This window comes from Salvia miltiorrhiza, chromosome 1 (assembly GCF_028751815.1).
Source record: "Salvia miltiorrhiza cultivar Shanhuang (shh) chromosome 1, IMPLAD_Smil_shh, whole genome shotgun sequence".
Classification (NCBI taxonomy): Eukaryota; Viridiplantae; Streptophyta; class Magnoliopsida; order Lamiales; family Lamiaceae; genus Salvia; species Salvia miltiorrhiza.
The window spans coordinates 58,515,698-58,542,293 of NC_080387.1; the positions used below are offsets into that span (position 1 = coordinate 58,515,698).

General features: G+C 37.3%; 2 protein-coding genes across 7 annotated transcripts; both read right to left on the reverse strand.

The window, feature by feature from the left end:
- Nucleotides 1–7,151: 7,151 nt before the first annotated feature.
- Nucleotides 7,152–8,705, reverse strand: LOC130998685 (probable strigolactone esterase DAD2). The gene is made up of 2 exons (XM_057924097.1): nucleotides 7,975–8,705; nucleotides 7,152–7,894 (listed from the first exon to the last, which is right to left on the reverse strand). Exons 1-2 carry the CDS (start codon nucleotides 8,343–8,345, stop codon nucleotides 7,459–7,461), a joined length of 807 nt encoding a protein of 268 aa, XP_057780080.1. The 5' UTR covers nucleotides 8,346–8,705; the 3' UTR covers nucleotides 7,152–7,458.
- Nucleotides 8,706–21,440: 12,735 nt separating this feature from the next.
- On the reverse strand, nucleotides 21,441–26,444 carry LOC130998690 (RNA-binding protein BRN1-like). 6 transcript variants are annotated; one of them, XR_009093293.1, is made up of 13 exons: nucleotides 26,092–26,372; nucleotides 25,879–25,961; nucleotides 25,443–25,494; nucleotides 25,135–25,260; nucleotides 24,917–24,996; nucleotides 24,176–24,352; nucleotides 23,689–24,031; nucleotides 23,391–23,534; nucleotides 23,051–23,312; nucleotides 22,663–22,774; nucleotides 22,136–22,199; nucleotides 21,856–21,926; nucleotides 21,441–21,718 (listed from the first exon to the last, which is right to left on the reverse strand). XR_009093293.1 is itself a non-coding variant. In XM_057924110.1 (9 exons), exons 1-9 carry the CDS (start codon nucleotides 26,234–26,236, stop codon nucleotides 23,161–23,163), a joined length of 1,302 nt encoding a protein of 433 aa, XP_057780093.1. In that variant the 5' UTR covers nucleotides 26,237–26,444; the 3' UTR covers nucleotides 22,942–23,160. The 6 variants fall into 6 exon arrangements, 2 of the variants coding, with proteins under 2 accessions (XP_057780093.1, XP_057780085.1); XR_009093291.1 differs by having other exon boundaries at nucleotides 22,136–22,380; XR_009093292.1 differs by having other exon boundaries at nucleotides 21,856–22,199.
- Nucleotides 26,445–26,596: the final 152 nt, after the last annotated feature.

A 26,596-nucleotide genomic window follows, 5' to 3' on the forward strand; every position in this document is an offset into this window, starting at 1 on the left:
TCAACTAAGTTATGGAGGAATACGGTTATAATAATAATTGATTTACCTATTTAACCTTTAGGATGTTTAACATATTTATTAAAGGCAATTATCACCACCGTTAGATTTCCAAGATCAAACGGATAATACTTATTCTTCATTCTCAATTTTTTTGTCATTCTCCATGGATCTTCTCCCTATATATATATATATATATATATATATATATATATATATATATAAATTAACAGCATTAAAATAAAGATATTTAAAGGCAACGCCATAAGAGACTCGAATCCAAGATCTTTAACTTTAAGTACTAATTTTTTACCGCTTGGCCAACACCTGCACACAACAAATTGGATTGGATTGTTGGCTATCTCTATATCATGGATGGGATTATTTGTACAAATTTCGAGTTTCATCATCTGTGTCTCACGGTTGATTTTAATAATTCAATAAAATAAAAATCATTATATATAATGAATTTTAAATTTTAATATTTATTACAAAAAATTAAAATAAAAAATAGTACTCCATATAATCTAATTTTGATATAATCAACAAAAAAAAATCATTTTGTAGCTAAAAAAATAAATTATAAACTATAATTGAATTAATGAGACTTAGTTAATGATGGTATGATTATATTAAATTACACATATTAAAATTGAAAAAAAAGTTTATATATATATATATTGAATGATTCCAATGAGATCCTACATATATGATGAGATCTTAAATTGATTTGTAGGTGTTGATTTAATGTATTCTATGACTGACATTTATCTGGAGGAGAATTTTTTACCTAGGTTCGAATCCTAGAGCAAGCGAAAATTTTACTATTTTTTTTAATATCGTTATTCAACACCATGTAGTGTTTTTTTCATCACTATATAATGTCTTATTCATTAGTCTCACATCTCATGAAAATAGAAATCTCACTAGAATATAACAATATATGTATTTATGTAAGAGTGGGCTAAAATAAAAATACCTCTTAAAATATAAAATAGAAACCATTTTCAGTCATTAGATCATCAAGATCTACGGTTAATCCATCACCTTGGCGGATGAATTCATGGTCGTGAGTTCGGATTTCCTAGGTAGGGAAAATTTTATTTTTCGCAATTCATACATATACACAACGAATTTATACGTGTTCTATATAAAATTCATGCATTTTAATTGGTTAGTATTTTATATTTTAAGAGCTGTTTTTATCCTAGCCCCTCCCCATATATATAAAACCCCAATTTTGAATGGTAAGATTTTTCTAACAAATTCTCTCTCTCTTCTTCAACTAGATTCTATCTCTTGCTCTAACAACATGTCTTAATTAATCACTTTCTTATGTTGATTTTTTCTTACTACTATCAAATTTTGTATATAATCAATTGCATGTGGCTATATCAAGAGTATGAGATTGCAATTAAAAATTTCAAATTTTGTGAATGATAGAAATAATGGTAGTATTACCACAAACATTGTATATAAGAAAATATTTTAAAATATACTCCTTGCGTCCCATTGATCTTGTCCCGTATTCCATTTTTGTTTGTCCCATTAACTAAACACTAAGAATTCTTAATTAACTTCTCTCTCCTACTTTATCACTTTATCACTTTATCACCCTCTCTCTCATACTTTATCACATTTTATCTCATACTTTATCACTTTATTACATTCTCTCTCCTACTTTATCACATTTCATTATCTCTCCTACTTTATCTAATAATACTCTACTTAATAACCGTGCCAAAACCAAATGGGACAAGCTCAATGGGACGGAGGGAGTACATGTTTTTTTTGTTGTTGTTGAATCGTTGATAATTTGAATTTGCTACTTATAAATTATGTTTAATATTTATATTTATTATTAAAAATGTCACTTAATTTCAATAATCTGTCACTGTACAGGTCATCCAACTTCAACGCTCTGTTTGACCCCTCAAACGACCTTCAATCGTATTTTTTTGCAGAAATACGACTTCTTCGTCTTCGAAAGAGCTTTCCATGGCCGCCCGTTTCACCTCAATCGGAGTTCTGTAGAGGAAGTTATGACTGTTTTTCAGAGACTGCCAGAACTTGGTTTCCTGCGAAAATCTGACTCCAGTTCAGATCTTCTGAACTGTATCCCGCTCAGTTCCCAACATTGGATGGACAACAAACTATGAGAACTGCCAGAGAATTCGACCCCTAAAGTTGGCGCCTCCTTATTGCTCTGCTCTTAAAATCCTAATTTTTGTGTATCTTATTCTGAGAGCAAATATCTTTATTTAAAGACAAAATACAGACCTAGGGCCTTAATAACTGTAGTAGACGACTCCTACTGGGCTCAGGAGACTTTGAGCCAGTCCAGGGATCAGATACAAGGAATAAATATAGGCCTCAAATGAATTAATTCTTATGATCAGCACAGATCACAATTAATTCATAAATATTAATTCATTCCATTAGGAAGTCAATATTGACTTACCCCTTTATTACCGATGATGAGTCGGGCTTGTATTTAGACTTATTAAACCTCCGTATTTAAAATATCCGACATCCATTAATTAATTAAAGCTCTGATAGTGTATATTAATTAATCTCTTTGTAATCCTTAAGTAGTACCACTCAACCCTTATTATTGCGTCTGAACTTAATCAACATGCAGGGTTTAACGCAATAAACATTTTGAGCTCCTTAAGGGGATGTCATTATCCTATACTGGATACGGGTACTAATACAGATAACCAAATATCATATATTAACCGCTATCACCCAAGATACAGAGTACTCAAGTTAATATATAACTCTCACCCATAGTAAATCAAAGTGATACACGAATCAACATATATATTTGAAACCTTATTAGTATTAAGATCTTATTAAGTCACCGAGATCTTGATCCTTCACATATGTCAGATAGAAGAATACATCTCACTGTGATCCTATCAATACGTTACGACGTACCAGTATAGACAAGTAGTCAAGACAAACTCCTTCCATCTATACTGCAGCATAAACCAACGAGACTCATCCTAAAGTCATCTCGACTGTGATCAGTTTATATCTCTTAAGGTTATTCCTATTATATGGTCTTCTGTTATCTACAACACACCATATAATCTACTTATATAGAGACAAAGGACATACATATGCAATCATGAACACAATCAGATAGGAGATTAAATAGTGAACTTAGGAAACATTGTATACAAGCATAAAATGTTCTTACTTTCAGTATACAAATCCAACAGTCCCGCATTCCTTTTTTGTTTGTCTCATTAACTAAACACTAAGAATTCTTAATTAACTTCTCTATGCTACTTTATCACCCTCTCTCTCCTACTTTATCACAACTTATCTCCTACTTTATCACTTTATTACATATTCTCTCCTACTTTATCACATTTCATTTTCTCTCCTACTTTATCTAATAATACTCTCTTTAATAACCATGCCGAAACCAAAGGGACAAGCTCAATGGGACAAAGGGAGTACATTTTTTTTTTGTTGAATCGTTGATAATTTGAATTTGCTACTTCTAAATTATGTTTAATAATTATATTTATTATTAAAAATATCACTTAATTTCAATAATTTACGTACATCGCACGAATAACTGTAGTAATTTATTGATGATAAAACACGGAGTAAGGTATCAAAGTTGAGATATATAATTCAAATGCATCTCCACTTGGATCTATTTTTGCATTTTCCTTCCACTCAAAAGATATTTATATAATTAGATTAGTAATTCAAATTTTGCTAACTAATTAGAAGAATCAATAGTCTAATAGTTGACAAAAATTAATGTATACTTCTTTGTCCATAAAAAATAGTTATTTCTTGTCATTTTAAGATGCCCATAAAAATTAGTAGTCACTTTCTATTTTTGGAAACTATCAATATTGTCTTATTCTTCACTCACAATACAATTAATAATTATTATAAATACTACTTTTTAAGTGAACCATTTTTCACTCACAATACAATAACTATTTTTATTAAAACATGTATAATTACATATTAGAACTATCTTTTTATAGACGAAAGGAGTATTTAATTTCTAATTATGCACTACATCACAAATCAATGGACAATACATAAAGCAAAACAAAAATATAAGCTCCTAACAATAATTTGTTTTAAACGGGGGGTCGTCTCTTATTTTAACAGTAAATTAAAGACTAGAAGTCGAATTTCATAGTTGCTCTTCCCAAATACTTCCTCCGTTCTAATAGTAGTGTCTCATAATTTTTTGACACATAAATTAAAAATATTAAAAAGTAGATAAAATGAATTGGTGGAAATTATTTAAATATTAGGTATAAAGAGATAATATATTATATAAAAAAAATAAGAAATTTATATTAAAACGTCTCAAAAATACTTTCTCCGTCCCATTGTATGTGAGACCTTTTTTTGGACACGAAAATTAAAAAAAATATATTTTATTTATAGATGAAAAAATAAAAATATGTTTAAAATGTAAAATCTTTACCAAAAAAAAAGAATCCTAATTACAGTAGAATGCTTTAAATAAAAAGAATTTCATATACGGAAGGAAGGAGGGAGTAAAAGTGGATATTAATTACTATCGAAATGGAGGTAGTAATAAAAAACAGGATATTCTGTTACACATCTTAATTCCACTACTAAAAAATGAAAATAGAGAGAGAGAGAGACGGGTGCAAATCGCTAAAATGGTGATTGGCCCCTACAAAAAGCTATACCAGCGGTTACTCCATTTCCACATTTTTGACGAGTATGTGTCCGACACGCAATAAAGAAATTTAATTTAAAGTAGAAAATGTACAAAAAACTAAAAATCCTTAGAGACCACAAGATGAAAATTCAAGTGCTGAGTCACATTAAAATATATGAAGAAAATTCAATTTATAGAAATACTTGATTCTTGTGATAATTAAGCCGTAATTTCCTCAACATCGAGTTTGTTTGTCTGAATTTATAAGTTCGTTAAGATAATTTATATACTCCCTCCGTCCACGAAATGAGTACCCATATTTCCTTTTTCGTCCGTCCACGAAATGAGTACCCATTTTCCTTTTTGGCAAGTGTACCCCACACATCTCTTTAATTAATACACTCAAAAAGTGGGACCCTTAAACTATTAACACTACCCTCCATACATTTCTTAAAACCCGTGCCGTCCACAAATGGGTACTCATTTCGTGGACGGAGGGAGTATTATTTAAACATTTATAAGTTATTTTAAAATATTTGACAAAATAAATTATTAAACAACTTAAAAGCTCTACAAATAAGATTTAAGAGCTTACAAGATGCCCAAAAAATAAATTATTCTACTCCAACATATTTTTGTTTGAATAAATGGCTTAATTTGAATGAGTAATTAAATGCCAATTGGAGAAATAAGGAGTCTGGCGCAGAGGAATCAAGTCTTCTCTGGCGAAACGATTCATCTGGCGCCTTGACTCCGCTGACGCCTCGACTCCGCTGGCGTCTCGATTCCTCTGGCGTCTCGACTCTTCTGGTCTGCTCTGCGGACTTCTCTGCTCTGGCACAAAGACATCAACTCTGGCGAGCTTAGCTCTGTTCTGGAGCGAATTTGGCTCTTTCATCGATCATCGTCGCGAGGAGTTTTGAGGAGCCTTTAGTTTTGATAAATGAAACGGTGGCACCGCGTGGAGAATTTAGGTGGATGAGGTTGCTAACGTGGCAGCGTTTGGATCAGACTGGTGAGGTGGGGGTGGTTGGTTCGCAACCCTTTGAACCGAATCAATGCGATGGTTCGGACCATTGCTTGGTTCGAACAGACACCCCCTGGCAGACACCTCTTCATAGCACCCTTCCTTCTCCTATAAATACAGCCCTGCAGAATGAGTTTATACACACCAAAATTAATTCAGATAATTAATTTTACTCATTTTCTCTTCTTGTTTCATACTCAAGTCCCGAGTATTCTGTAGTTCGCTGGAAGTTCGAGTTCCTAGTACAAGGTCTCGTACTCATTAAAACCGTTGTATCTTGGAGACATTTGCCATCGAACCGTGTGTACTGTGCGGGGCAATTTTGTCTTACGGAGAAAGAGTCCAACTCTTGCCTCGGTTCCTACATTCACGTCGTTATTCTGTCCGCATTTCTACACCCATCAATAACAATTTTTTTATATTATATATATATATATATAAATTATTTTATAAAATATTATAAAACTATAATTTGTTATTTTCATCATAGGCTACTCTGAAGTTCATATTTCTTCTCTTTTTTCTCTCTAACAAATATTTTTTCTCTCTAACTAAAATTTTCATCTCTAACTTGTAATCTCAATTATCCAAACATTTCTATAACCTATAAACCCTTGGAAATTATATCTTAAATAAGCTTAATCAAATACTCTCTTGTCCTTTTCAATTAATTGTGTCGAACTAGCCTGCCAATAACTATACTCAAACTTTGTACATTTTCTTACTTAATTATATTTTGTGTTCTCAATTTAAGCATTTTCAAAAGATATTTTTACTTTGTTTTCATTTTAAAAAGTTAAACTTATAAAAAAAATCAAATTATACCCTATATTACAGAATTCGACGATGAATAAAAGAAATTGTAAAACAATTCAAAGTTGTTTAATTAATACTCCCTCCATCCCACGAAGCATGACTTAGTTTCCTTTTTGGTTCGTCCCACGAAGCTTGACTTGTTTCCTTTTTTAGCAAAAAATTTACCCTTTATTAACCTTTTCACTTTTTCACCTACCACACTTAACACACAAAATATCAATTTCTTAATTTCTGTGTCGAAAAGAACTAGGTCATGCTTCATGGGACGGAGGAAGTAATTTATTATTGGAGCACAAATAATATATATTGACGAGATTGTATTAAAGATATGTTGTACGTTGATAATACGATAAAGAAAAGAATAATATGTAGAATATTTAGGGTAGAAAGAAAAGGTCCGGAGTGAGTAACGACCCCCCCACTACATACCCTACTTATATAGTTTGATTGAGAAGTTTATATATATAATATAGTACATGAGATGTACTTTGTGGATATGAGTTGAAAGTTTGTCCATCCATTCACCACAAACGCATGCCACACCACTTAAATTAAATCTAGTGGGAGCTCTCTCAAAGTTATCCTCCACATTCAAAATTAGCTTCATTATGAAAAGCATAAATTCTATAAATGTTGAGCAAAAGCTGTGTTCGCAATATATATAAAAAGAAGAAGAAGATTGAAATGAAGTAGTGGGGTGGGGTATTATATGGGATAATTTCAATCGCAATCCATGCGGCGACGTTTCCGTTCCATGGGAAATAATGGATTCCTTTTTAAGCTGAAAACAAACACACCCAAAAAGAAAAGAAATTGAAAACAAGAGTGGAAGACAAAATCCGATCACGTGCCTATTCCTTATCCAAAACCCAAACCCAAACCCAAAAGAAAGATGAATTATTCGCCAACTGTCCTCATTCATTATTCCTCAACCTCAACCTCAACCTGCCCGGGGCAGCGCCCGCCGGAGCTCCTGCGCCAGCAGATTCGGGGCGGAGAGGTGGGGCAGGTGCCCCTCGATGTTCAGCATGTGCACCGTGCTCCGTCCACCGAGGTGGTTCTTCACGTACGCCGCCACGGACGCCGGCACCGACACGTCCTTCGCCGTCTGGATTATGGAGCACGGCGCTCTCACCAGCCCCAGCACCCCGCGCAGGTCGCTGTTGAACACCGTCCGCGACACGAACAGCGTGATGTCCGGCCGCATGTTGAAGAGCGTCCGGCTGAACTCCCTCACCGCCTCTGGCACGTCCGCCCCCACCGCCAGCGGCGCGAACCCGTTCACCCACGCCTCGTAGTTCGCCTCCATCGCCGAGAACACCTGCTCGATTTCCCCCTGCTCGAAACCCCCGTGGTAATTGTGGTCGTTTAGGAATCTGCACACCACAAATCAGCCAATTTTTAAGGGGGAAATTGGTTATTGCTATCGAATAGGGAAATTAGGGTTTATTTTGACCTCGGGGAGAATCCGACGAGGATGAGCTTGGTGAAGAGCTGGGGGCGTTTGATGGAGGCGAGGATTCCGATGGTGGCGGAGACGGAGTGGCCGACGTAGGTGCAGCGGTCGATGCGGAGGGCGTCGAGGATGCAGAGGAGGTCGTCGACGTAGGCGTCGAGGGTGGTGTAGCGGCGGAAGTCAAAGTAATCGGGGTTGACCGTGCCGGCGCAGACGAGATCGAAGAGCACAATCCGGTGATCGTGGCGGAAGAAGGGGAGAATGCGCTGCCACGCCGATTGATCGGTGCCGAAGCCGTGGGCGAGGACGAGGATCTTCTCGCCGGAGCCCACCACTCGCACGTTCAACGCCTCCAGCAGACTGTGCCCCATATGCAAAAAACTAATCAATATTTTAAATACAATAATTATTGGTGAGAGATAAATAATTGTTTATGGGAGTGGAGAGGGTATTTATATCGGAGGAGAGGGAGAGCTAACAAAGTATGGTAATCATCTGGGGTTTTGTTTGGATGAGATTTTCAATTTTACTAGTGCCAAACTGACTTGGAATTTTATCCATAGCTGACAGACAGCTGAATCTAGAATGTGCAATTTTTGTGGTTACATTTGTTTGGATGTGGACCTTATAATATAATCCCAGTTTTGGACCCATTCACTTGTATATTATCAAAAACAAAACAAAATAAAAGAAAAGCAAAGCAAAGGTCCAGACAAAACGAATGGAAACATTAGTTGGCCTCGTAGGTTTTGTAACCTAGTCGTTTAAACGTTTTGTAGTTTCTCATATTTTAGTGGTACGTGTGTGAATTCTGATGCGTGGTTGAAAATCACATGAAGATTAGGTGATCAGACTCACAGTATAAGAGCATCAGCATACAAGAGAGGATCACGTTGAGTAAGGAGGTCGTATTGAAATTACTTGATTTTTTTAGTTTTGATTTTTCTATTTTTCATTTAAGTTTAATTACATAAATTTAAATCACACAATTTACTTTAAATTTAAATTGCATTAATTTTGAAATCCTAAAAATTACATAAAACTTAATCAAATAAAAATAAAACCTAAAAATAACTATTTCTGCTCTAGAGGTCCGAAACGTGCCCAAACATGCTAGATCAAATCACGTTGGAGCGCGGCGTGCATCTGCCTATCTCGGATAATAGTATCTCTTTGCACATATTCCTCGAAGGAAACCGGGGTTGCTCGAGCACTCTCCGTCGAATCACTGTTAGACGCCTCGTGTCCTGCATCGTCATCTCTCCAATTGGTTGCTCCTTCACCTTCGTGCTCCACAATCATGTTGTGGAGAATGATGCAACACGTACAATTGCGCGCCGACATTCAAATGATTCTCCACCGAGCTTGAAGAACTCCAAAGGCACGTTCGACATCCTTCCGTGCCGATTCTTGCATCTTCTTGAACCTTGCCTCCTTCAGATTAGTCGCCATCGGTGGACTCTTGACGAAGCAACGCCACTCCGGATATATGCCGTCGCACAAGTAGTAAGCCATCTGGTAGTAGCGATGGTTTGCCTGAAAGAGCACGGGCGACGTCGTTCCATCCAACACGTCGGTGAAGAGAGGCGACTGGTTGAGAACGTTGATATCGTTGTTCGAACCAGCGACACCGAAGAAGGCATGCCAAATCCACAGATCGTGGGATGCAACGGCCTTCAAGATCAAGGTTGGCTCCCCTTGATCACCGCGTGTATGTGCGTCGTGCCATGCCTTTGGACAATTCTTCCACCCCCAATGCATACAATCAAGACTCCCTAGCATCCGGAAAAATTTGTGTCGCGCCTCGTGCATCTGAGTAAGGCGTGTGATGTCCTTCATCATTGGACGGTGCAGATAATGGGCTCCAAAAGCTCGGATGACAGCCTTGCAGAACTTCTTGAGGCATATACGCCCGATCGAGTCGACAACTTTGAGATACTCGTCAAAATTATCCGCACTGACGTCGGTGGCTAATTGACGGATAGCCGCTGTGCATTTCTGCAAAGGTGAGAGAGAGAGAGTCCCTACCTATTGCATCAATGGTCATCTGGACGTAAGTATCTTCACCTTGAATAATCTCGACGATGCGCAAGAACAGCTCCTTCTACATTCGAAAACGATGTCGAAAAAATGTAGGTCCGTACGTCGGATTGTCATTGAAGTAGTCTTGCATAAGACGTAGATGGGCATCCTCACGATCACGGTGGACGTAAGACCGGGGACGTTTAACACGTCTTGGCTCCGGCGCCGATTGGGTGTAGATTTGAGCAAGCAATTGTTTCTGCAACACTATCTCCTCCATGATCACGTGAGCTACACCGTCGGATGAATCAGACGAAGAATCGTGTTGGGGTTCCGCCATTTTTTAAGAAAAAAGAAGGAAATATTGAAAGAAAAATATTGGAAGAGTGAAAGAGAAGAATTGTTGCTGTGTGAATGAAGAAGAAGTTTAGGAGTATTTATAAATAGAAAATTAAAAAAAAAAAAGGAAAATTGGTCAAAATAGCCGTTGAAGGCAAAAAAATAAAATAAAATAAGATAATATCGAACATAGCCGTTAGAGTTCAAAATTCGAATTATATATATATATATATATATATATATATATATATATATATATATATATATAAAGGTGCGTGTTGTACACGCGCCTAATATTAAAGCCCATCGTGCTTACCCATTCTATATCGGGTAGCACTCGAGTAAGGGGGGGCTGCATCGCCCTAATCGATCTCGGCCCTATTCGAGTAGGGCGTTGTGGGTGCTCTAAGACTCGACCATTCATGATTAATGTTATTCTTCTCTCTTGCAGACCCCAACTTACCCAATTCTCTATTAAAAAAAAATACTCCCTTCATTCTTCAAACTTTTGGCTCAAATAAAATGAAACGAATTTTGATAATGGTTCTATGTATAAAAATAATATTTAAAGTGTAATAATCATAAACTTGATGGTCGGATTATGTATTAAAAAAAATAAGGAGACTGGGAAAAAAATTTTAAAGATACTTCAAAAAGAAAATTAGGGCAAACTTTTTGGGGACAGATGGAGTAACAACTTTTATATCGGTAAATATCATATTAAATCATTGATTATATTTATTTATATTTTTAAAAATTCCAAATTATTAGATTTATATAAAGAAAATGGCTCCAATCTATTTTCTATTTTTCGTAATCATGATATGGCTCGTCGAATATCACCCGACAGAAATCGTCAAGGCCGCCGCCATCAACATCACAAGACGGTGAAGAAGATCTTCAACGCTAGCTGCTGTGGGGAACCCCCACCGACGGCGGCGATCCCAGCCATGGTGGCGGCAGCGGCGAGAGTCATGGAATTGATCGAAGTCAGAAGAAAGGTGTTCCAATTGTCGCGCTGCTCCCCGACATTCATGTGCATCTTGACTCGATCCACCACTGCTTCTATGATAGCGTAAAACTTCGCCATTACCGTCAGATTTTTCTAATTAGGGTTTTCGTTTTTGATGATAGTGTTGATTTTGAGAGGTTTCTCCATTTACTCACCGAATCCTCCAGTTCGGAGCTTCAGAGCCCCAGAATCTGGATTCTAGCAACCCACCTAAGAATGTTGATGACGGCATTGATGATTTCTTTTTGGTTCAGACCGCCGGGGGAGGGGGGTGAGGGGAAATTAGGGTTTGGAAGTGGGGGGAGGGGAACGATAGGTTTGGGGGAGATAAGAGGGATTTTTTTTATTTGTTTTATTACTATTATTTTACAATTGTCATTTTTAGTCTAAGTGTCACTTTTTAAGTTCAACTGTAATTTTCGGTGGCCACAATATCGTTTCCGATGGTCATGTCAGAGAAAATTGATGATCAGAGATACATTAGAAGAAAACAAAAGGTTATGGATTCTGAGGTAAATTTTAAAGAATATGTGCAATTTCAGAATTCGTGTAAAATTTTTAAATTTACATGCAATTACCCCTTTAATATAATTACGGGGACCAAAAAATGGATGTCGGACATTTTTTATACAAATTTATTGGTTTGTGATTTTTAAAAAATATTTCTTATAGTTCAAAATATGTTTGATAAAGTAAATATAATTTGGATTTAATTCCTTTGTAAAAGGTCTTGGTTTTAATCCCACCTGCGTGCGGTGATGTTTTTCCACTTTAGGTGGTATTCTATTCTCGCCTGCGTAGATGTTGTATTGTTTGGTGTTGAGGTCCCACACACAGGGCATTTATCACCTGCGCGTGCGGTGATATTTCCCTACCATTTAGGTGATGGTAAGTTTCTGTCTGCGCGCGAGTTGCATAATTGATTATATTCAGATACCTTTTGTAATTAAAAAAAAATACTATATTTTATATATATATAATAATGTTATTATTCCAGCTAGCTTCAAACGTTTTTTTTTTTAGAGGAAAGAAGACTATATAATAAGATCGGAGTGAACAATATCTAGAAGCCACGACGGAAAGTCGGACTTCCAGATCATTACATCCTGAAAGAACTTAGCCCTAGCAGCTAATTCATGAGCAGCCGTATTAGCTTCACGGCGCATATGACAAAAATCCACGACGATAAACTTCTTCGCGTGTTCAAAAGGTCGTCCGTCAAAGAGTCATTTCCTTTGTAGGAATCAAGGAGGACATGGATCGCCAAAATAGAATCTGAGAAGAGGAGAACAGGACCAACGTCGTTCTGTATGCAGCACCCAATGCCGATCATCATGGCGTGGAGGTCCGCCATAAGAACCGTTTCAGTAGAGCCCACAGTCTGGCAAGACGCTAACACCACTTCCCCGCAGAAGTTTCTCAAAATGAAGCCAACCCCCACTCTCTGATCAACACCAGTGAAAGAAGCATCAACATCCAGCCTGAGCAGCCTCTGATCCGGTGGTCGCCAAACACCTTCTCCTTTAGGTGGCAGAACACGCTGGGAGATAGCCAACAAGCTGCGAGCTTCTTTGAAATGAGTGAGCATGGTTGCAGCTCCCGTGAAGCAATCTGTCAGTCTCCCCGTTCTGGACTCGTGCTTAATCCCACAAAGAAACCTCCAAGCACTCCACAAAAAAACAATCCAGCACTCGAGTCCCTCAGTTCCCTATTCAGCCTGAACAACCCGGCCCAAAACAGCAAGGGAAGAGTGTTTGTGACGTTTAATAGTCAGCCAAAAATCAGTACACTTCCACGCTTGACAGACCACCTTGCAGAAGAAGAGACAATGAGAAGAAGATCCCTACGCCAAATTGCACCAAGAGCAAATGCCGTTGGTTGGGACATGATGAGAGAACAAGTTGGCGTCGACAGCAATCAAATCATTAAACGTCCGCCATGCAAAATGCTTCACCTTCGGGGGAATGTTAAGAGCCCAGATGGTCTTCCACCAATAATCAAAGTTAGATCCCGAAGATGACTCATGTTGGGTGAAGAAACCCGTCGCACATAAGTAACCCGATTTAACAGCATATCTTCCTCGTTCGTCAAACTTCCAAAACCGAGAATCAGCACGACCAATCTCAGGGATATCGATAGAGAGGATTCCATCGACCAAATGAGGGGAGAAAAGTTGCTTCACCAGATCACTCTTCCACTGCTTGTCATCGTTGATGAGCTGAGAGACCAATAACTGACCATTGTGTGGTTCCCCAGCAGAAGAGTCAATTGAATTGGACCCAGGGATCCAGGAATTCGTGAAAGACCGCACGCTCTGTCCATCCCCGATTTTCCACCTAACTCCCGATTTTAAGAGATCTCGTCCCCAACAAAACGATCTCCAAATGAACGAACTATTAGACGTAACTCTAGCACGGAGATGTAATCACGTAGCACGTGTCACTCTTGTACTGATAAATAGGGTAATACACCCCCTCTCCATAGTTAAAAGAGAGAAAAAAGAATGTAATACACTTCTCTATGCCATCTCTAGCTATTTCCTTTGTTTTACTACAATTATTGAAAATTTTCATTAATATATCTTGTTTATAAAAAAAATTAATATTTTTACTATTTTAAAGCGGTTATTTTCATATCCACTCTAAATATTTAATGAAACACTAGAATTTGTGAAAATTCAACTTAATCGTGCCAAAAAAAAAACCCTCACACGTGTCTCTAACTCTAAGTAGAGAAAGAAAACAATGATGGAAGGAAAACCTAAACATCTTTTTTATACTCCCCCTATTCATAATATATGTCGTCCTAACCTTTTGCACATAAATTAATAATACAATTTTTTTTTTATCAAAATTAACCTTAATTAATGCTAATTACAAATCATTAATAAGAGGAATCACAATCTCATTTACAATTCTGCCAGCATACATTTTTTTTTCTTTTTTCTTTTGAGAGGTCCACTATACCTCTTCTTGTTCTAAAAAAATTGCAAAAGTGAATAAATATACTTAATTTAATAAGGTTATCTTTGGAATAGAAATCTAAAACGTCATATAATTTGCAAAGAAATGAATGGTGTAAAACGACATATATAATGAATAGGGGGGAGTATTACTAAGCGCTATAAAAATCAAGCAACTTGTAGTTTGAGGTCTAACCTGAGCCACAAATTTGCTTAGCATTCTTTGCAAGACACTTATCACATTATCTCAATTTACAAAATTCAGAAACTCTCACTATCTCAACATTTAATGCAATGGAATGAAAACACCTCTTCCGCGACTTGGTTCGTGGAATTGGTTAGCTTATGAATCTAATACGAGTAGAATTTTATTTAGAACATATCATTAATAGTTGGGATTCTTTACTTAATTATTAAAAAACATAGACGTATATATATTCGTTTTTCACTACATAAAATCTCTGTACATTTGTAAGACACGAAGGTATAATCACACGATTTGAACAAAACAAAATAAAACAATCAGTAGTAGAAATACATTAAAAGAAAGAAAGAAAGTTGTGTTTTCTAAGATGCCAAACAAGCCTCCCAAAATAGCCTATCCGTCTCCGTTTCACTCATAAGCTTCATCTGGGAACATTGATCAACCACTCCATCCTCCATCTCAGACCCACAGCCGCCGTCGTCATCAATCTCACGAGCCGATGCAGTGCAGGACTGGGCGTCGTCCTCCGCCAGCTCGGCCACTGCATCGTAGTAGTCGGACTCGGAATCGCCAGTCGCCTCAACTAACATGTATGAATATGCATCAAGATCTCTCTCACCCCCCATTCTTGGAGACCTGCTGCTATGTCTCTCTCTCTCTCTATAAATATGTGATGTGAGGAGTTGGACAATCCGGTGTGATACTGCATTAGCTATGTGCGTAAACTGTATGCTTTAAGGGAATGCTGTGGGCCGACAAATGCATGTGTATGTATTTTATAATTTGGGCTCCTCGTACAAAATTGGTGTTTCTGGCAATTATTTGTAATGGCCGCCTTCAATATCCACACGCTACCCTATCTTCTAGAAGGAATCATGGGACCCCCATAATGGACTCGCAACTCAAACCTAGCACAATAATTTCAATTTCACAATTTTGATCCATTTACAATCACATGATCTAACACAAATTAATATCTCCACCGTCTCTTAACCTCTCTCTCATTCACAATATGACTCTTACAAAGCCCACAAAGCAATTTTTTATTTTTTTAATCTCATAAAATTGTCAAATTATTAAATTTCTTTATGATTTTTTTATGGAATACCCCCTATCATCAAATCAACTTATAAGAAAATTATCTTCTAAAAGTCTTGAACTGTTAATTTAAAACTACAGCCACTATGAAAAACAAAAAATAAAATCTGCGCCTGCGCCTGCCCCTGCATACACACAGATAGGGAGTGTTAAGTCGAGCCGGTCAAAAACGACTAGACCCAGAGACAAATGATATTGACTTTGACTTTGATTTGTATATATACATAATTACATAGCTTTATAAGTTTGTGTTAAGTACTGGAATTTGAAAATTATCTAATCCTTTTTTATCATGTACGAATAGGCTAAGTTGAAGTCAAACCGTCTAGAGATAAACGAGTTTTTTATCATGTTTGTGTGCAAATTTGAAAGTTTTCATGTGACAAGTGCTAGTACGTCTACACACGACTTTCGGCCGTTGGTGAGCAATCTAGAATCCATTCGTAAAATACTCCAACTCAACAAAAAATTAGTCGAATTGAGCTCGAGTTACTTGAGTATTTATCGAGCTCGAGTTTAGTTACAAAATTTTACCAAGTAGAGTTATATTTTGTACAAAATGCCAAAACATTTTGTTTCGAAGTTCGATACTATAAAATACTCCCTCCGTTTCACTCCAAAAGGCTCATTTTTCTTTCTGAGATATCCCACTTTAATAGGCTCATTTTTCTTTTTAGGTAAAAAAATTGTACTTAATTTATGTGGACTACACCACTTTAATATCACTTTCCTGTTAAAAAGTAAGTTTTCTTAATTTCCTTGTCCAAAAGAAGTATTGGAATGGGACGGAGGGATGAGTAATTTCAATGGTCGAGTCCGTTTGTTTCGCATCGGCTCAACTTGAGCTCCAACCTAACACTATTCGACTTAACAAAATTCTAATATTAAAATCAAATTCGAATTCGCATACGCATTTTTCTGATACACAATTCAAATAGCAAAAGACGACTACAAATATTCACATAAATTCAAACTGTTCGGGTTCATCGAATTTCGAAAGCAATTCCTCATGTAACATCTGAAATAGAAACATTTATACTTCTACAGTTCTACATTTCATAAATCATAAAAACCAAAAAAAAAAGACAACAGCAGCAATTATAAATAAAAAGAAAGATTGGGGGCAAATACGTACAGAATTCATGTCGATTTAATCTTATCTGGTAGCGGAGGCAATCGCAACACGGCTTCCTCGGTCTCAATCGGGTCGGATCTCAAAATCTATGGAGCATCAAATCCCCCAAACAAAACCCTAATTAGGAGGCTTGAATTTGAATTAATGTACGGGTGAAAGTGGTTGGGCGATTCTTACGGGATCTCGAAGCGGCGGTTTGGTATCGTCTTTGGCCGGCCGGAAATGGGGTTTCCGAGTTTCTTCTCTCTTTAGTTCTGCTCCGCCGCCGTCGGCGCCGCTGGGCTTCGCTGGAGTAGCTGAGGTCTTCATTTTTCCGAGTTAAGAATTTTTACGAGTGTCGTAAATTTTTGAGAAATGCGGCGAGAGAAAATAGAAAAGTTAAGACTGGTTACCGAATATTTGGATGTTTTCGAAAGGGGTTATTGCCGTAAAATACATCAAGTTTGCTAATTTTCTGGTTTATATCATCACCTTTTTTCTTGGCCAAAAAATACATGAATTTATAATTTATTCGCAAAAATTCCACGATGAGTAACTCCGACGAAATCGAAACTTATGTGTCATTTACGTGGCTTATATGGCACCAACGTGGCATTTAAGAGTGATGATGTGTTGCCACATCCCCTCCCCCACCCCCACCCCCACGCCCACCCGACAGTCCCCTCCCTCACTCCACCCCACCAACAGACCGTCTTCCTCCTCCTCCCACTCCCCCAACCCCCGTTGCCACCCTTTCTCCAGCCCGGCGGAGCCTTCCCCTTCCCCCAACCCTGCTGCAACAACTTCCTCCTCATCCTCTACAATTGGCTGTTCTCTACAATCTTCAATTTCGATTTCTCCAAAATCGGCGCAGGATTTGATTTCCTCAAACGATAGCCCTACAGCTTTGTTTTTGGAAGCGAAGAAGATGGATATGATAGCCACGGCGGATTTCGAGGGTTTCGGGGATAAATGTGGCGAATTTCAGGGGCGGAGGCTGTGGCGCTGTTGGGTCTGCGACGGAGATGGGACTCTGTTCGCGGAGGAGGGGCGGTCGCAGTTAAACAAGGACCGCAGCGGTTGCTGTTGCGGTGGCGGAGGTAGGGATGGCAATGGGCCGGATCTGGACCGGATCTTGCTTGGTCCAGATCCAGATCCGAATTTTTTTACTTAGGCCCAGATCCGATCCAGATCCATTGGATCCAAAAAATGAGATCCAGGTCCAGATCCATAAGATCCACAGGGTCTCGGGTCCAGACCCGGATCCATACTTTTTGTCTTTTAAAATAAATTTGTAAATCTTAAATTAATCCCAAATAAAATTATAATTATTGTCTAGATTTTCAACAATTATTCAAAATAAATGAATTAACCATATTCTACAAAAATATTATCAAAGTTTAATAACAATAAGAATATAATAATCAAGTACTAAATAACAGTGGAACAATGTGTCTTCTATTTTACATAGAAAAAAGAAAATTAATATTATCAATAATAATAATAATAATAATAATGATAACTAAAATTTAAATTAAAATAAAAGTAAAATATTATCTTTAATTGCATTATATATTATTTATGAAAAGAGATACGATTAGTCATAGATATTAGATTAGAGTTAGATAAAAATAAATAACATTATATTTTTATATATAAATGGATCCATGGACCGGATCTGGGTCTCAGATTTTTTGCTCCAGATCCAGATCCGAAAATTATAGAAATAATCCAGATCCGGTCCAGATCCATTGGGTCCATTTTTCCTAAGGTCCAGATCCTAAAAAAAGGATCTAGATCCGCGGATCTGGACCGGGTCCAAGATCCATTGCCATCCCTAGGCGGAGGCGGTGGCGTTGTTGGGCCTGCGGTGAAGGGAGGGCTTTGTTGGTGGAGCGAGAGGTGGCCGCCGGTGCCTGCGCGGCGACTGGTTGAATTGAAGATAATGAAGCCATAGCGGCTGATTTGAGCTCGTTTTTACGGTTTCTGCGATTGGTGAGAGAGAGAGAGAGAGAGAGAGAGAGAGGCTGTGAGAGTGAGAGAGAGACAGGGGATGGTTAAGGGATGAGAGGACGGCAGTAGCGGCGATGCTACCGTCGCCGGAGAAGGAAGAAGGGGAAGGGGCTGTGCGTGTGTGCGCGTGTTTGTGTGTGTGTGTGTGTGTGTATGTGAGAGAGGGAGAAATGTGTGTATGTGTGATTTGGCAATTCCAGCAGCTACATTGGCAATTCGACTGCCACCTCAGATTAATTTGGGCAAAATTATAAATGATGGGACAATTAAGAACAAATTATAAATTCATGTATTTTTTTACCAAAATAAAAAGTGATGATATAAACCAGGAAATTGATAAACTTGGTGTATTTTACGGCAATAACCCATTTTCGAAAATAGGTAAAAGTGAGCATTTCTAATTTTCATGGAAATAGTGCTACATAAAAAATAAAAATTTCAAATTTCGTCTTCGATTTTATCCTCTCCAAATTATTACTATATTTTTTGTTTTTTCGGAAATATTGATTACTAAAATTTTGCTCGTTCGCAAAAGTACACTAATTACAGTTATTTATTTCACATAACTTATACGAAAATATGAAGGACGTTGTCTACATCCAAATTTAAAAATATATGTGGGTTTTGTTTGTGTGTGTCAAATTGATCTTAACGAGTGAGATGATCGTATACAATACTCCCTTCATATTTTCTTGCATTGATAATTTTTTGCACAAAATACAACTCTACATGGTATTTATTTTCTACTATTATATTAAGCAATTGAGAAAACTATTGTATTGTGTGTAGTTTCTTCGTTTCCTAGTATTTTAATTAAATCTTGTTATATATGAAAAGGAAAATGGACTAAAGTATACATGCAAGAATAAGGGAGTATTCATTTTTTGAAATATTAATATCTTTGTATAGTAGTATATTTTTTAATGATATTTATATAATAAGTAGACATAAATATTTATCATTGAGGATAAATGAGAGCTTTGTTTCAAATGACAGTAAAAATTTCTGAGCAAGTAGTGTAAAACTATAAAGATTGATTATTTTCACAAAAAAGAAGAGAATGCATATATTTTCATCATTTTTTCACTATTTTTATATGTTTACTATGATATAAAAAAAAACAATAAAATAAAATAAAATAAAATCTAGACAAGGTGAAATATTTTCTTCAACAATTCCTTTCATTCATTTTCTTTTTAATATTAGATAATATTTCATCCATCTCAACTTTTAGAACCTTTATTCCACTTTAATTATTTTAGGGTTAAGGTGCAGATAGACCCCTCAAGTGAAGGCCCTTAGAGCATTTCAGTCCTCTTACTAACTGTGTGTGCAGATTGGCCCTCGAACTCAAAAAAATGGTGCAGATCGCCCCCTCTGACTTAACACCGTTATGGGCCGTTAGTCAGAGGGCGCGATCTGCACCGTTTTTTTGGAGTTCAGGGGCTAATCTGCACATTTTCCCTTTTTGGAGTTCGGAGGCTAATCTGCACACACCGTTCATTAAAAAAAAAATCACATCTCATCTTCTCCGACCAACTTTTCCGGCGTCAATCGCCGTCAGATGAGGAAAATCACGAAATCAAGTTCCCAAGCCCCAAATCGGGAATTCCAAATTGGCGTCATTGCTCCCGAAAATCACATAATTGAAATGGAAACTCCAATTCCCCCTCGAACGTCACCGCCCCCAATTGCAGAATCACCCCCAACGAATCGAACTTCGCCTCGCCGTAGGCGGTGATCGTGACCCCAATCAAGATCGAGATCATGTTGGCCATGGTCTCTAATTTGAAGGCGTCCTTCTTCAACAGCACGCCGATAGTGTAGATGGCGACGGGCATCGTCGGCCTTTTTCACCGGATTTCACCTGATTTGAGAGAAAGAGGCGACTCCTTATTGAGAAAAGCTAGGCGACTCCTCATCGAGAAAATCCAGGCGGCGGGTTCACCGGATATTGCGGCGGTGATTTTCGACGAAATGGGAGAATTAAGACTCGTCCTTGACGCTAAGCGTGTGCAGTCGAGCGAGCTTCGAGGTTTAGGGCCCAAGAGAGAAAGAAAGGGGCGGCGCCCTCCGCCGGCCTCGCCGGAGCTTGAATCAGCGACAACGACGATCAAATTTTGAGCGAGAGAGATGAATTAATTAAAAAGTTAAAAGGTGCAGATTAGCCCCTGAACTTCGAAAAAACGGTGCAGATCGCCCCCTTGACTAACGGCCCATAACGGTGTTAAGTCAGAGGGGCCGATCTGCACCGTTTTTTTGAGTTCGGGGGCCAATTTGCACACACAGTTAGTAAGGGGACTGAAACGCTCTAAGGGCCTCCACTTGAGGGGCCTATCTGCACCTTAACCCATTATTTTAACATTCACATAAAAAATGAAACTCTTATTCCACTCACAATACACTCAATCACTTTATTAAAACCCGTGTCACTCTCAATTGAATATTAAAAGCTGAGATTGAGGGAGTATTATCTTTTGAATAGTAGTGTAAAAATATTTTTCAAACATTTTATTTTTCTTAGTTTTCCACCTTTACCCCTAAAAATGTCTGGATAAATGTAGTATGTACATATGATAAAACGAGAGGAAACATAATATTTTCTCATTTTTTTTATTCATTATTTTCCAATGAAATTTTTACAAAGTGAACGCAAATAAACACATACTAATATATATGAATATGCAGAATCCACCAAAAAAAAAAAAAGTCAGATTCCTATATTTCAAAAGGTAATATTTATGATATTGTCAATAAAACCACAGGTCATATAGGAATAAAAAATAGACTACAATTCAATATAGGAAAATCACACCGTATAGAACTGCCACAGCCTCCACCCCTAAATCGAGTTCGCATCATCAACGGTAGTTCCCTCCTTTAAGCTATTCTTTGTCGTCACACTGCTTTCTTCTTAGACCTCGAATGCTTGTTGCTCTAATCTTGTTTTCATCATCAAAATCTCAATAAAATATATGCCTGAGTATTTGAAAGAGCCAAAGAGGAGATGATCGAACAAGTTTAGAATTCATTAATTAATCTATCTATCTATCTATCCTCTACACAAGTAAAACACCCTATGATACTAAAATCCGATAGCAATAGAGATGACGCACCGGAGTCCCCCATTTCAACTGATATGGCTTAAAGTGTGCTAGCGCGGCCAAAGTTCCTCTTTCCCAGAAGCCTAAAGGCATAAACCAGATATTAATATCTAAATCTCAACATCACGTGCAAGGTCAATCCATATTCTTACTCTAGTTGAAAGTGAAGATGCATCATGCATATAGTTTCAAGTTCACTCTCGCCAAAACAAACATGTCCCTCACTCACATGGTAAATGTCTCTAACCAACAAAAATATCGGTTTCTGAAATAATTGAGGAAATGTAGTAACCTGGAATCGGTCATAACAGAAAACTGAAGTCTACTCAAGCAGACCAATCATATACGCAGGAAACCTGAAAGAAAAAGAAAAAAAACCCACAAAAAATAGGTTTTCAATCGAAGTAAGATTACCTTTGCTCGTAATGGATCATAAACAGGAAGAATCAGTGATTTCTATAGAGAATGATTGCCATTCAACTGAACTTTAAAACTGGACCACATTCGTGAGAAACATCAGAAGATATATTTGAGAACCTGAAATCAAATAAAACATATTTCAGTTTGGAAGTACTCGATGCAGTAAGTAAGTTGGAGAAACCACCGGAATACTTAATTAGAGAGCAAAATAAGGTTTCAACAAGTCAAGATGAGAATATTGGTCATTAACTAATGCAAACACCAAATGCAATGACATGACACTGGGCAGTAATAGAGTAATATTTGAATTAACGCGAATTCACCTGAAAAACTAAGGTAAGCAATAGGCATAGGAAGATAGAAACACTGAATATGTGTATTGAAAAGATAGATTCTTACAGAATAATGCTGACCCAGATAGACGTATAACACGCTCATAGAAAGACTTGTATGAAATATTCAAAGCAAACAACAGCTCCAGGTGATTGCAGGGCACTTTGTAAGCTCCATGCTGGCATGAGAGAACATTTCCAAAGCTTTCAGTGCAGTAGAATCTTACATAATTGGGGAACTTCAAAAGGTCAAAAATTTAGAAGACAATATTTTTAAAATATAAAATAAATTCAGAAACAATCTAGTTACTTCTCATAAATATACAAACAATTATGCAACAAGACATAAAAATTAATTAAATAAATAAATTCAATGTGTAATGGGTATCTGTTTTACAAACTACAAGTACAATATACAAATTCAATGAAGAAATTACAAGTTTCTTGGACTTAACCCGAATGAGGATAAGATTGGGCACAACTGTTGTATCCACCCCATTTGCTCAATCACAGCATTTTCCACATTCGAGATCTTGAATCATGTCAACATTAACGCTTCATGAATTTAGCTGTCTTCATCGCTTACCTCAAAGTTCAGGTTTTTTTTGTTACTCTCTCTTTTAAGTTGAACCTTCAATTTTTTACCACCTAACTGGAAGCCATTCATTGCATTAATTGCATTTTGTGCTGCTGCTGGTGAATCATAACTAACAAATCCTGCAGATAGCTGCTCATTAGAAGGAAAAACATGAAATATTACTTGCTTCAGATAGAAAAGTTTAAGAGATTTTATACCAAAACACTTGCTGACATTAGTTGCTTTGTCAACAAACACCTTTGCACTCAATACCCTACCAAAACGCTGAAATAGATCTGCAAGCTGTACATCACCATATTGTTGGGGAATGTGGAAGATAAATAGATTTGCTCCGCGAGGACCTGCTCTCCAAGACATTAGCCACACATAAGATATTCGCAAAGCCAGATATGCATCAAGCGCATAGACATACAGAAGGCACATTGTACGTGTTAATATTTACAGAACACAACAACTGGGGAAAAGATAACAGAAACAGGGTGAAGATTCAATGACCTTCAATGTGAACCTCAGAGCTCGCTCTAACACTTGAAGCAGCTACAACTTGGCTACTAGAATTAGATGATAATAAAGGGGAAGAAGCTCCAAATTGCTGATTACTCATGATTCCTCCAGGATATGTCCGGGGATAATGAACCCCTGGCGTGGCTGGGTAAGCAGAACCTATGTAGTTTGCAGGTGGCGCTGCATAATTACTTGGCACAGTTCCAGATGAAGGATCAGGTATGGCTCCCCGTATAGCATGTCCGTGGTTTGTAGATGGCATCAAACTAGGGAAGTTTGGTCGATTCTGCAATTCAGGTAGGCGATAGCGCACAAATCCGTAAGGACCTGGTGTCTACACAAAATGAGAAATTGATATAAATGTACCTTCAGCATTGAGTAGCAGTACCAAAGGAGAACATTACTCTAGCTACAAAACTGCAATGTATAATTAAAAAACTTCTGAAGAGGACGCTTTCCTATTAAAAATCCAACAAACCTGATAACCGTAGCCATTATATGCAGGCACATAACTCATTGGTAGAGCGCCATATACGGATTGTTGTGCGGAAGCAATTTGCAAAGTGGATGCTTGCAAGAGAGCTTTTCGAACCTTCCGAGTCTGTCTTTCCTTCTCTGTATCAGCCCACTTGACCACCAAAGGAATAGAAGAACCCTATCGTGGTAAGACCAAAATTTCAGCAGGGAGAATGTTTTTACTTGAAAAGACGAGATGCATTCTTCTACTTGAGACCATAGGAGAAACTTAACTTTGCTCAAAACTTCAAAATGATATAGAGGAATGGTTTCAGAAGCCCAATAAATAAATAAAACAAACCCATAATCATATGGATTCTTGAGTTTCCTGCACATGCTCAAGAGTAACTGAATGAAAGTTGCTAGAAAAACAGCAGTTAAAATTTGTAGTGCATAAGAAAAATACAAAGTTTTCCAAGGAGAATTAATGCAACCTTGTATGCCAAAAATATGAGTATAAGCTTGATATCATGAGTAAACAGATCCCCTTTTAAGACATGACATTGTACTAGATCACTGCGAACAGCATACTTATGTCACATAAAAGGTTTGCAGCACTTCTACTCTTGAACAAGTTCATAGATGCATCAGAGCATGCCGAATGAATACTGAAGAATTCATATTGCAGCGGGATGTCGTCAACCATTTTTTTTTTCTTTCTAATCTTCTACATATAAACATGAACTGCTAAATTGACACACACCTCCATCTTATGCTTTCCATTTAGTGCCTCAATTGCTGCAAGTGCTTGTTCTTTTGTCTCAAATTTCATAAAAGCACAACCTACAAGAACAAAGGTTGTGTGTTAGCTTAGAAATACAAGTGCATAAAATAAGATTCCATTGCTTCAATATATATCGCAAACAAAGCTCATAAGCCAAGCCAAAGGGGGCATAAGAAAGGAGGATTTGAGCCATTAACCTTTGCTAGTTTGACCAGACCCCCTGAGAATTTGCAAGTCTTTTATTGTTCCATATTCCGAAAATAGAGCTGACACCTCAGCATCAGAAACAGTTTTTGGAAGCATGCCAACAAACAATTTATGCTCTGATATTTTGTTTGGAAACAAAAATACGATTAGAAGATGAGAACATTCATACATAAATAAGAGAGAAACCCAATAGGAAACTTATAATAAGTCAAGGTAATTAGTGTTATACTATATGAACCATCGCATGTGATAGAACAGTAGATCAAAAACCTAGTACAAAACTGAAAGCCACATATACCTAGTCTTTCCAATTCTCCATCAGCATACTTCATTTGCAAAAGCCTAGATGCCTGAATCGGACAATTGAACATGTCACGTTAAGTCCAACAAGAGAACGAACACCAATCAAGCTATAACAAATACAACACGGAAATCTGAAAAGTATTAGTTTTTCATTAGCTCGTACTATTTTTTCCTCTATATAAAATTACACGGTTATATGTGCCAATCTTTCACCCTGCTTTCCCTCACATTTTGGTCGAGATAAAAGAAAAACCAGTAGCTCAGCCATGTCTAATTGTTTATCAAATCCTAGAAATAAACCATTGTAGCAACATAAAAAAAATTAGTTCACTTTACTGAATTAGTGATTACACTACTATGAACTCCAAAAATAAACTACATTGCTTAACTTCTGAAGCAAACAAAAATTCGAAAAACGCAATTATACTAACCCCAGGCAGCGTAATCTTCTCATGGCACGCGTTTACAGCCTTGTCTGCTTCCTCTCTCGACGGACATATGACGAAACAACATCCTAAAATATCGAAAACGGGGATTGGAACCAAAAATCTCAGACTTTTAATCAAAAATATAATAACAAAAATGGTTTAATAGCACATTTTCGATCACTCGAAACAGACATGCAAATGAGCTCCGAATCAGACCTCTCGACGCGCGCGTCTCCTTGTCTCTGATTATTTTGACCTCGTCGACGAGCGCGAACTCTCTGAACACTGCGAGGAGCTGCACCTCCGTCATCTGCTTTGGTACTTGGCCTACGAACAGCTTCACGCTCTCTCCTTCCGCCATTACCACCACAAAATAAGTACTTTCTCTCTCTAAAAGTCTCTCTCTCTTCCAGTTTGAGAAAATGCTTAACGGTGATCTGTGATTATTTTCCAAGTGTTTTCCTTTTTTGTTCTGAGTTGTCTTGGAAGGAAAATCTTCTCTGAATTTACGTCGCGACACAGCCCTCGTATGTGTTGATATTTACAAGGTCCTGCCATTCAACGCTTCATCCTCTTTTTTCTTCTTTTTGATGAACATGTTTCACTATTGTCGTAAGGAACAAAATGTTGATGTGACCAAAACAATTATTATGAAAAATATCGGATTTTGAAAAAATTCATATACTACTATTTTCTTTAAAACCGTGACTGTCCCCAATAT